We start from the raw sequence: 12,686 nt of genomic DNA on the forward strand, positions 1-12,686 counted from the left end.
CAGTCGGGTTTTATAATAATAGTGAAAACGAACAACACAATTTACATTTTAAGAGGGATGGGGAAACAAAATTATATGGTTAATAACAATGACTCTCTGAAGTAGAAGTTGAGTTAATAAACCAACATTCACAAGTTATAAGTGAAATCAGCTTGTGCGTATCATTCTTTCCATGATCTGACATTGATCCTCATCACAAAAACATCTCATGGTTTGGCACACTTGGCAAACACTGCAACTATTTCAAGGTACTTCTTGTTGTTTTCACATTTTTTTGTTACGTGGTAAGAGTGCCCTGACTATTTTTCTTTTTTTTTTTTTTTTTTTTTTTAACATCCATAACTTTTCTGAGATTTCAGAGCTTTTGCATGTGGGTGGGTTTTTGTGATAGTAAACAGCTGCCGAACTTTTAAAGCTGCCAAATTAAATCCAGGACAGCACAAGGAGATAATGAAGAACAGGACTGCAACAGCTACAAGAACTGCTCTCTTTGTGTTATGCCAGATTTTTCTTTCCCCCTTAAAAAGTACTATGACGTAACAACTTTATCAATCACCACTTAAAGAAGTCCCAGGCTAGAAGGGCTTCTTGGGAAAAAAAAGACAATGCTAGAAAATAATTTTTATTGTGGATATGGTAAAATATTCTTCTAGCACTGTTTGTTGTTAATAAAGCGAATGTTGTTAATAAAAGAAATATGAATCTATTAGAGACAGCTGCCCACCCATTAAAAAAAAAAAATCTGCATAAGGAAAAGCAAAAGCAGCAGATACCCAAATTGTGTTTCCTCTGACAGCACTAAAGAAGGTACTTGAATGTACATATGGCTCAAAAGAAATCAGTTCCACAGATCCCAACAACATTATCACTGTGCTGGCAGTATACCTGTGTATAAAACTTCTTCCATAAAACTGAGCATAAAACTACACTGTTTGTATAAAAAAAAAAAAAGTATCTCAACCGATAAAACTCCACTCAGCAGTAGAATGCAAGTTGTGATCTTCCGTGGAATGAATTAGTATTTCAAACCCATAACAGAAGTGTAAATTGCATGATTATGGAAAGTTTCCTCCATTTTTAGATCGCTAATAAAATAGAGAAAATTGAGAACAAATGAGAGTCATAACAGTGCTAAAAAAACATTTAAGAGCTTTGCTCCATCCATGGATATTACCAATGTGTTGTCCACGGCATTTTAATGCACAAAACAATCCATTCCTCTGAGACTTCCAAAATGTCTAGATGAAAGGGAGAGTCAAGGAGAGAACAGCCGTTCCACTCAGTTTTGAGTCTTGGTTTTATACATAACCAAGGTCTGAACTTTTTATTTTTTGAACATAAACCCCTGCACAATGCAAAGAACACTCTACACTGCAGAGAAAAAATTCTCAGACTTCAGAAATAACTACTAATACCCACCTTTAATGTCCCCTGGTTTTGAAATTTATTTCCAGCTTTTTCTTCTTTTCTAGAACTTGCATCCTGATTGACTCCCCTAGGCTCTAACACAAATTTTTAATACCACAAACTTATTCCCCCAAGAACAGCCTATACAAGAATAGGAGGACAGCACCAGCACTTGGCTACCCAGAAGCTTCTCAAATGATCTTTTATTAGCAAAATGACACTTGATAGGACAGAACACCTTTTCAGATACAAAAAGCTAATGAAAGAAAAATCAGAGATGCAATTTGGGATGTGCAAATATATAGTAGCATACTTTAAATCCATTTTAATACCTCCCGAGCCCCTAAAATCAGAAACATTAATTACTTTTTAGTGTATTATTTTTGTGTTTGTCCTTCAACTGTCGTCACGTGAGACAAGTATCAAAGTTATCCTAACTAGTAGGAGATCCGATTAACTAGTCAGAGATCCAGCAGTCTGCTTTACAGAATTTAACCTTCAGAAAAGTCCTTTTGAATCTACATCTGAAAAGTGCTTCAAAAGAGTTAATATCCTTGTATATAGATTTCTCAGCTGTATATAGATTTCTTCATGCTATCTAATGCCTCTTTCCTCCTGCAAGCAGAGGAGAGGAATGATTTGTCTCGACATCCTACCATTCTAGCTCTAGAGGATTAATAAGGGGCTAACTGCATAATTTTGGAAAGATGCTACTGATCCAGAGGGCTTCAGGTTAGCCTAGGAGGTTGCCAGAACCAGTAAAACAAAACTCGTTAGCTAAAGAGAGGGAGAGAATCTGATTCCCAAAATAAACATGATTACACTATGAACAAAAATAGTAGTTTTGAGTGAAAAAATTAATTTCCTTAATAACAAGACTTACCATTTCAGAGTCTTGACTTTGTCCAGGAACTTTTACAGGCACTACTGGAGGCCACAGAGTGTCTATCAGACTAAAAAGTCCTAATGCCCTTAAAAAAGACCAATAAAATCACGTTTAAAATGTTTTCTAGTGTTATGTTATATCAAGAAGATTCATTAAGAAATATAATATAAGCCACTGCATGATTATGAAAACAATTGTAAATCATATTTGTTTTCTGGAAGCTGGTTTTGATTTGGTCTAGTTAAATCTCCATAATTTTTGCTGCAGGGTAGAGAGGGAGGGAAGGGGTGCATCACATACAGTGACAAGCAAGTCATATTTAATCCTTTGCCATTAACAGCTTGATACATGATAAAATTCAGAGGAACTGGGGTAAATGCTAGCCTGGGAAGGACACAGATACCAGTACAACTTCTTTTAAAAAATAGCTTTTAACTATTTTAACTGATTTTTTTTAAAAAAATTTGCTTCTAACATTTTAATCTCTTGCTTTTCTCTAACAGCTGACTGTAACTTCTTTCAGGAAAGTCAGCAATTATCAGATACAGAGAAACAGGCAAGATTTTGCTATCTTAAGTACACGTGCAGAGGACGGTCTCCTTCCTACACAGCTGCTCATTTAGCTATGATTTGTATTTAATTATTTTGCAAGTTTCACACTTTAGATTTAGAAACAAACATACAATTAACACCCTAGCATATTAAGGTAAAATAGTGCAGACTCTTTAGCTTTAGCAAGCAAAGCTGTAAAATGCTGCAGATCAGTGGCTGCCTTGTCAGTTGATATGGCATCCTTGCTGGGCAGGCAGGAACATCTGAGGGAGAGGCCAAAAAAATAGCTGAGGGAGGGGAAATAGCTACAGATAACCAACTTGAAGAGGCATGTAGTTTTGAGTTAAAGCTCCCAGTTATCTTGTCCTAGTTCTCCGTTCTGTGTAGTTGAAGCACAGTGATCTACATTTTAACCCCACACTGCCTCCAAGAATAAGCTGTATGTTCCTTCAATTAAGCAAGCCACTATTTTTGAAACAGCTCTAAAAAATGAAGTCCAAAACTTGCTAAAAGTAATACTGGCTTCTAAACTCACTGTTTAGAAGGAAACTGCATGCTCTAGTACAGGGCTGAAGCACATTGCAATATGCTGCTTCTCTTAAGGGGTCACGGAAACTTTCCTTTTAAAGTTCTGCTTTTAACTCACTTCTGCTTAAGCTTTCTTATTTCTGTATTTCCCTAAACCTTCTCCGGATCCTTAAGTGCTTAAACTTTGGGTGTCTATAGGCAGTCAATTTCTTCCAATGTTTTTTCATAGAGCACCAGGTATCACCTATGATTCGGTGTTAACAGTGATGCCTTCAGATCATCACTGTAAGAAGTTTCATGGATGTAAATCTTGGAGTGGATCTTGTGGAATAAAGGTTGTGGTCCATGATTCAGGTAACAAGTTGGCACCTTAAAAAGATGATGTTGCTACCTGTAGCCATGTTCTCCACACTAATGAACAGACCAGAAACACAAATGTTCTGCTCTTTTAACAGAAATTAACTTCCTGATTTGTATGGCATCATCGCCGAGCCTGTAAAGGGAGAAGGCTGAGCTCAGAGGCTGGGTTTTTTTTGTTGTTGTTTTGTGTTTTGTTTTTAACGGTGATAACATTACAACATACAAAGCAACACTTCTTAGGTATTGAAGAGACTTTACAGCAAATTGACCACTTCTTGAATCCTTGATCAGGGTGAGATTTTCTGCCCTGCATCATACAGAATGACACCCTCTCTGCAGTCACAGGAGGGCCAACGCTCAGAGGAACAAACTGGTCTTGCTAACTGGGACATGAAAAAGGAGAGTTACAAAAAGAGAGCGTAGCCTCCTGTACAACTCAGGCAGTTACATAAGTGGCCTTCCTCATGCGACGGACGGCACGAGGGCAAGAGCAGAGCATGGGTATGAACGTACCTCAAACTCCGTGTGCCTGCGTGTGTGCACAGAGATCATGTATTCATCAACTTAGAGCAACTAAGCTACGTTGTTGCAGTGCAGATATAACTACATCTGCACACTGACCTTACATTAACCCCTCATCTGTATTTTTAAGTTTGTTCGAAGGACATGAAGTTGTCCCTTCTTCTTTAGCTCCCTTCCATCTTGCTACCCCATATCAGAATATCTAAGACATATGGTACATTTTCTTCTGTTACTTGTGTGCCCTTTTGCAGAAGGTCATCTACTGCTTGAAGTAGGAGCACTTAATTATTAGTAAATGACAGTATTTGTTTACGAACAGAGAGAGGAGCAGCACTGTGTGGAGAGTGCCACCTGAACACCTTGGCCCCATCCTTTTATTTGACAGCAGGCAGGCAAAGGGCAGGGACAGTTACCACCTGCAGGATTTGCAAGTTCCAAATCACATCCTGCTGGGAACCTTGTCTATGAAAGGGGATGTTCTCCCCTGGAGCTGTCACTGTATTCATCAGTGTCCCTGGTGAGGAGCTCCCCTCTTGCTTCACCCATTTATATGCCTCCAAGAAAGTTAACTCTTTACACTTACAGACTTTGACTTAGCAGAAGGGGGAGTGAGGTGGGGGCAATGACAGTGGAGAAATGGCGAAACATTGTGTCCTCCTCTGTAGAAAATCACTGTCGTCACAGAAAGAATAAAATTCATTCTCTTTATTGGCCAAGCAACACTCAAATCCCACTTCAATCTGACTTGAACAATGAGTGTATTTAATCCAATATGTGTATCCTTCTTCAGCTACAGGGTCGGGACAAGAGATGAACAGCTGGCTCTGTGCTACACTGAAGGGACATGGCTAGCTCCTGTGTGCACAAAGAGCCTCTCTGGCTACAGAAAACACAATGAAAACTTTAAATTTTTGCTCTGTGAGTGTAATTACTAGTCACTTTAAAAAAAAAAAAAAAAAAACAAAAACAACAAGGAAAAAAAAAAAAAACAAACCCCTTTGATCACAGACTTCTAAAAAAGGGAAAGTAGAGTAAGAAGTGAGAAGAAACAGGCTCAAGGATAAAGAAAAAAATATATATATATATAATGTATTTTGAATAACATTTTTTTTTTACTTCAGGGATGAGGACTCTATTGTAATATTCTATAACTCTTCTTTGAAAAAATAAAAAATAGACTGAATCCATACCAGGAGAAGGACAGAAATCATCTATCAGATTCTAAACGACAGACTCAACACCCTACTTTCCATGCTAGACTGAAATCTACGTTTAGTTAAAATCTTTTTGGCTCATACTAAATATGTAGATGTCCACTGTTTATCACCAACATAGTACAACCATCAGTAACTCCAATGGAGTGTTACAGTATAGACTTCCATAGGAGTACGGACTGAGGACAGGCAGTCCTCTACATACAGGTATTCTTCTCTTCTGTAAACCCACATCTTCAAGCTTCGCTTATATATAACGATAATTTTATATATTTGTCTGTGCATGTATGCACATATGATACACAGAATAATTCTTTTTAGTGTCCTTAATTATTTTTATTATCCAATGTGCTCAAAAGGCATCCCTCTCAACTTAAACTTTCCTTGATGAACTTCGGTACATCTTTTTTCTGTATCCATACATGCACACTGCCTGTGATGTACCCAAACAGCAGTTGGAGAATTTTAAAGATTTAATACTGTTAAACAGGCTAAATACATGGCTGAGAAAATGCAAAGTATACGTGCAATATGTGCAGAAATTAATCATGACCTACTTAACAAAACGGCTTAAACTACTCCATAGAAAAATTACTGGAAGATAGCGAGTGATACTAATAAAATAGCATTTATGTCTCCCTCACCACAGTTCTCGCCATAGACGACGACTGTGCTGCCCTGTACAGAAGAAGCTGCTTTCATTTGCTCACCTAACCACCTTCCTTCTCATTTTCAGAGCTCAGCAGGAGACAGAAGTCACCTTCTACTTCTAACCTTCCTGGCTTGTTCTGCCCTTCACTGCAAAGTCAAATGGCATACATTCATATGTGCGCATACGTATATACATGTTTGCTCTATGTTTTTTGATAAAAACATACAAATAAAGAAAAAAGCTGTTGCAATTACATTTAGACACCTGGTAAATTGATAAACCAGTACCTACAGTATCAGCATATCTACTCTGATCCTGTGGAAATTTCATTCATTTCATACTACAAGCTATACTACAAAAATAAAACAACTTCAAATTCTGATTTTTCAAAAATTGTATTTCACTGACTCTGATCTAACAACTTATTTCATAACTTAAGAAGGAGATATTGCTTATTTCTCTCACAAGCATAAAGATTCATCTACAGTTCTGGCCCAAGAACTTTCTCTGTGACATGCCTGATTCAACTTTTAACATTACAGCTTATAGTTTAGGGGATTTTTCAATTTTAATAATCATACCACAGGTTCAGGGAAAAATCACTACAGGGAGAAAATGTCCACAATATCAAAGAAAGTAGAAGGAAAACAATGGTCATAACTAGGAAAAGAAGAAAGACTATGTAAGGTTTACAGTAGGGGAGAGGAAGAAAGATGCTAGGATTCTCCTCCACCGTGTTCCACAGCTTTGCTCTGGGCACTCAAGACCCGGCACTTCTCTGTTTCCTCCTCTCCTACTCTCCCAGTTTTAGTCTAAAATGAAACAGTTTTCTTTTGGCAGTATCAGTCTCAGTTACTAAGAACTCAAAGCAATTCTTGGCAATCTCTGAAACATCTCCTTGCTCAAAACTAAAAAGAAATTCAGTAATTATCACTTAGACTGCATAAGCTTCAACCATCAAAAGACAAGCAATCCAAATGTAAAGCTGATACTGTAGGCTAGCTCTCCCTTTAACTGTCCTATTAAGATCTTGCAGCGCACAAGCTATGCAAGACCGTATTTTCTCAGACTTGAGTAATAAAATCAACAAAATCATAAAGTAAAAATCTGAGCCTACTAAACCAGCATCTCAGTCAAAATACAAACAGGGAGGAAGGGTTGCTGGCTTTTTTTTCCCTAAGTTTTGTTTAGATATATGAAATTACTTTGTTGAATAATTTTCATACTTTAATAACTCAATTTTCTATAGTACATTAGCAATTACACGTACTACATTAAAACACTGAAATTATAATAGAAAAGCACTTTTGATTCAGTCTGGATATGCCTATGTTATGCTCCAGTGCTGGCTACTAAACAGATTCATGACAGAAGCACTGAAGATAGAAGCAGCAGTCCGCACTTGTTAATGAAAATAAAATAAATTAATTTCCAGTACATAAGCAGTCATCAAAAATAATTAAAAAATAATGCAAATACTCAAAACTTCAATGTGATTACTGAAATTATGCTTTAAATGGAAATCAACTTTTAACCACAGCAATTACTGAAGTGCTTCAGGACCTCAAAACCTCAGAGACGTGGGTGGCTCTTTTAGATGGCAGTCTTTTTGGAGGAGGGAAAACCAAAGGAAGGAAGTTATGACTTCCTTGCTCTGTGGAGCGTTCTTACTATTACATTTCCTGTCAACGTCTAGCAGTTGAAACACTTTCTTGTACAGCAGTTAGCAGTGGTCCTCCCTTCCAAGTGTAAAGCAAAAAGGAGAGAAAGTATACTGTGAAGAGTAGAGGGGAAAGGAGAGAGACAGAGGCCAGCAAAGTATGGGACTGAAATTAAAAGAAAAACAAAGAAGAAAGAAAACCCTCAGGCACAATAGTGACCAACACTACAGACAAATACAGGGAGATTTCACATTTCAGTGCCTAACATTTGAAAGTTTAAAATGACAAAAACAGAAGCCAACTTTATTTAAGAACGCAGAAGTTTCTCAGAGAAACACAACACTGGTTGATGAACTCAGTATTCAGACTCTACTTACTTTAGAGGAAAATACAACAGATAGTCCAGCCTGCCATGAATTAAAGGTTGGGTCAAGTGCCAAAGCTTATGAGTTGATGTATCCCTCAAAGTGTTTTACCCTATTCAACAGAAGTGTGGATTTTATCACTACCCATGCAACAGTTGCATCTTCTTTTGAACCTTGTTAAGTTCTTTTTAAATTTAGGGATAAAATTCATACTGACATCCTGTGTTAATTATGTATTACATTAAAGCATTTCTTCCTCCCCCCTACATTTTTCAATTGGTGTCATCCTTCTGTTCTGCTGAACAGAAACTCTTCATATTTCTACCTTATAAGAAAGCATAACGAGAAGAAGCAGGTAGGTCTGATATACTCAGCAGTAAAACAACTCAGTGCTTGGCAAATCAGGTAAAAAGACACACATTGTCAAAATCAAAATTATTGTTCTGTGCAGAACTCCAGTTAGTGCTAAAAACATAAAATTAATATTTTTGTCGATACGGACAGATATCTAACTATGAAGTTTATCCCAGCTCACCAAAATTAATTTCTGGTAGGAAGCAGAAGGCTATGACAATTTATAGGTTATTTACTCCTGAGGCATTTTAGCAAGTGCTCAGTCTCTGCATCTAATTGCATCCATTTAGTTACTGGTTCTACCAGCCATACCTGAAACATGCCTGGGATATATTAAAATAGGGGGGTTACATGTTAGCTGTACTGCATACAGATTCTTAACCAAAATTCCTGCCTTTAGCACTATACCATCAAAATCTCACTTCCTCTTTCTCAAGGGGCTGAATTTATAAGACTGACATATGAGGTAGTGGGAGGACAAGAGAGAGAACATCCACCTCTAAGGAGCCAACACAACCAGCAGCAGATCAATTAACATTTTTCAGTCTTCTCTCTTTAAACCACCATACCTTTATTTTTTGCCGATACTAAACGTGCAGTTCAGGAAACAGTTGTAAGAAATGCTAAGAGACAAGTATGAACAAGAGGGTAGAGAGAAAAGGTGTCAAGAAACAGATACTGAAGCACATACGTGCTGTTAATGCCAGCTGCTAGAATACTGGTTCCTACCTTATTTAACAGCCTCATGAATAGACTAGAAGAACTGCTGAAAATAAAACACTGAACAAGCCATGGCAACTTTGCCGAGACTCAGCCATGCCCACCTGTCTTACAGAGTTGCTAGAAACTGGACTGCCAAGGGAAACACCCTTTCCTTTACTGGACTACAGAGGGTAGGATTTCCTGCAGGGCTGGTTTGGGGGAGTACGTTTTCCATGGGGTATGGGATTTGCTCTGAAAACCACCTAAATCAATGGAAGACCTTCAAGTGACCTAGTACAAGACCCTAGTACTTGTTAAAACATATGGGTATTCAAAAAACAATATTCAACATTAACAGTGTTTCTCTCAATATAAGATTACTGTAATTCTAATTTTTCACATGGCTGATCTCGGTTGCAACAGGACATGGCTGTGTAAGTTCTTATCCCATTTTTCTTTTGGAACACAAGTGTTTTCTTACTGGGAGAAGAAATGGGTTTAGTTTCTTTAGCACACCTTACCATACAGGTCGATTCCAAAGATCAAGTCAGGTTTAGAGCCAGGTTTTCGCCTGGATGCAAAATACCCTTTATTATAGGTTTTCAGTTCTTGAAATGCAACTTCAGCTTACAACAGCGATTTAAAAATTGCATTTACTGGAATGATGTTAAATAGTACTTTAAATTAAATACTAGATGATGAGGATAGATGATGGCCTGGAAATTTTATTGAACAATAACAGTGGTCCATTGATGCAAAAAGCTTGAGAACCTCTTGTATCTGTTAAATGAAGATCTCCTCTGTCTCATGGAGGGACTGAGGAAGCACTTGTCTTTATAAGAGAGATTACAATCCATGTGACTGTAGGACAACACTCACATATGGGATCTTATTAGACATTCCTGGCTCTTCCATATCACGTGCTTCAAAGACACAAGAAAAGAGTCATGGCTTTTCCCTTGTATTTCCCACATTTTATTCCCTTTTATCCATTTTAAAAGCCACTGCCAGACTCCAGGAAACAGTTTAAAATCCATCTCCTTCCAAAAAGCAATTAGCATTCTCAAAAAAGAAGGGCAGCAGTCTTTTTTTCAGGGCAGATCACAGTTTTTACTCGCTCATGTGCTGCAAGCCAAGGTTGGGCACTCACAGGCATATCCCATCATGTGCTCAGATATACCACTGGCTCTGGAAACCCATTTATCCAGTGGCAGTGAGCTCTACAGTCTAATTATGCTCTGTGTGAATAAGTACCCCCTTATATTCATTTCAGCTATGAATTTACTGTGGTTTCCATCACACCTAGAATGACACAAAACGTGTCCCAACACTTAAAAGTAATAACAAGTTATAAAGTAGGATTTAGGCTAAAACAATTAAGAAAAAAAAAAAAAAAAATCCCTGAACAATTCCCCCACCCACCCATCTTGTACAATGAAATCACGTTTTAACCACTGCACTGTCCCTGAAGCTACACTAGCCTTTTTCTTTTAATGTTTCCTAGCAGGGTTACCACCAGCACAGCTCCAGCAGAGCCACCAGCATTTTCAGCAGTGTGTCTTCTAATCATCCTCAGAATAGCCAGAAGTAAGTTACTGCTGCTTTGAAACAGAATTTACATTAGAAAAAGTCTGTCTCTTATTAGTTAGGCAGAGTACTGGAAACACCAGCAGCCAGTTGTAAAACTTCATTTGTATCCAGAATTCCAAAGCCATTATTTAATTTGTTTGGAAAAAATGTAACTTGAAAAAAAAAAGCCAACAAAATAATTAAATAAGAAGACGTGTTTGTTATTAAAGATCCATAAAAATGCAAGTAGGCTTGAAATCCAAAGGATCAGAAAATTAACACTGCAAGTACATAAAAAGAAAAGCACACTGAATAGGGCTGGCTGGAAAACAACAATTCCATTTTGCTAAACATTTCAAGGCTTTGAAATTTGTTTTTGCTCCAGTATGAAACAAAACTGAGACTTTCTGAAAGTTTTCATGAAATGAGAATGAGAGAGAGACTATTCACTCCCTCTGGACCTGAAAAAATCTTCCCAACAAAATTGTCTTCAATATAGATAATGTTTCCATGAAACATTCTGGTTTTGATGAAACAGCATTTTTCAGCAGGAAAAAAAAGTGTCAGCAGAAATATCATAGCCATTCTAATAGCAAAGGCTTATCTAGATCGGATGCTTGTACGAATAAATTATGTTGAGAACTGAACCAATCTAATTATATTTATATAGGTCCCCATGTGAATACTGTATCACTTTCCTTAAAAAGATACTCCATAAGGTATTTGATCTATTTATTTTTTTTTCCTTGATTAAAGATACTTTAATTTATTCAAAGAATGTAAAAGGAATCACAGAATAAGCAAAATCTGAGAGGTACCATAAGTCAATTTGTTACTTATCTGGGGGGATTTTTCTATAAACCTGTAGACATTCTTATTCCAAACTAAGAATGGCTTTATGATTTGCACGATTAGGTTTTTTTAAAGAAACTTAAACTGTGCTTCCAAAACCGTATAGACTTAACTGAATTAAGCTCTCATATACTAAGCAAAAATCTGTGTTTGAAACTTCAACCCATACTGTGCAGCACTGTAGAAAAACATACTGTAGTAAACAGTTCTCCAATGAAAGAGAGGTGAACTAATGTTTTTTAAGTCTTTGACTCTCCTGAAGAGGAAGAAAGCACTCCTATTTTATGAAATATTGCATATGCTAATTCTTCTCTCTTCCTTTCTCTGCTAAGTGTGTATTTGTGTGTTACCTTATTTATCCTCATTTTGGAGTGTGGTTGGCTCAAGTACTATTGGATGTCCCAAAAATGGCAATGAGGACATTTAATTGAACAAAGCCAGCTTCAGTTATTGCAAAGAATATTGATCACAGAAATAAATAAAAAGGCAGATCACCTCTGCCTGCCACAAAACACAATACATTCTCCCGTGAATTGTTCTCACCTTCCTCTTGTAGTTCTTTGCAGAATTTTCATTCCAGCTAAGCAGCAAAATTTTCCTTCCCATCTCCTGCAATACTGCTCAATGTCATCTGCAGATCTCAGGGACTGCAACTGCACTTCACTGAACATACCATAGGCATCCTGGACAAGGAGGCATAACCTGCAAAACATTCCTCCATTACTCATTGGCTTCTGTTCATAACAAACAAGTTAACAGATCTCTGAAAATTCTATTACAAGCTTCAGGGACAGGGCTTATCCTCTACAGTATCTGGAGAATTCCTACCAAATAATGTATCAATAAACAAAATCAACATCATTAAAGGTTTTCTCATGTGTACTTTCAGGAGGTAACGGGGCGATGAAATAGAGAAGCATGAATGAAAAAAGTATAAAGGGCTTGCACTGGGGCTTAGATAAATTAACTGCTATGCACTGTGTGGTTTGTGTACTTATAAAGAAAGAATGTTGAATTTTTGCCTTACTTGAGGTAAATTCTGCAATGCACACAGAGCAATGA

General features: G+C 37.2%; 1 protein-coding gene across 3 annotated transcripts in view; it reads right to left on the reverse strand.

Annotated features, from left to right (window-relative positions):
• The window catches only part of SPIDR (scaffold protein involved in DNA repair), a 202,912-nt gene that overhangs the window by 14,882 nt on the left and 175,344 nt on the right, over window positions 1-12,686 (reverse strand). For all 3 annotated transcript variants that reach the window (XM_042798123.1, XM_042798122.1, XM_033001085.2), the window contains exons 11-12: window positions 12,168-12,326; window positions 2,291-2,378 (exon numbers count right to left, since the gene is read on the reverse strand). In XM_042798123.1, the coding sequence (XP_042654057.1) occupies window positions 2,291-2,378; window positions 12,168-12,326 (247 nt within the window). The remainder of the gene's footprint in view (window positions 1-2,290; window positions 2,379-12,167; window positions 12,327-12,686) is intronic.

This window comes from Tyto alba, unplaced genomic scaffold (assembly GCF_018691265.1).
Source record: "Tyto alba isolate M040663 unplaced genomic scaffold, T.alba_DEE_v4.0 Super-Scaffold_27, whole genome shotgun sequence".
NCBI lineage: Eukaryota > Metazoa > Chordata > Aves > Strigiformes > Tytonidae > Tyto > Tyto alba.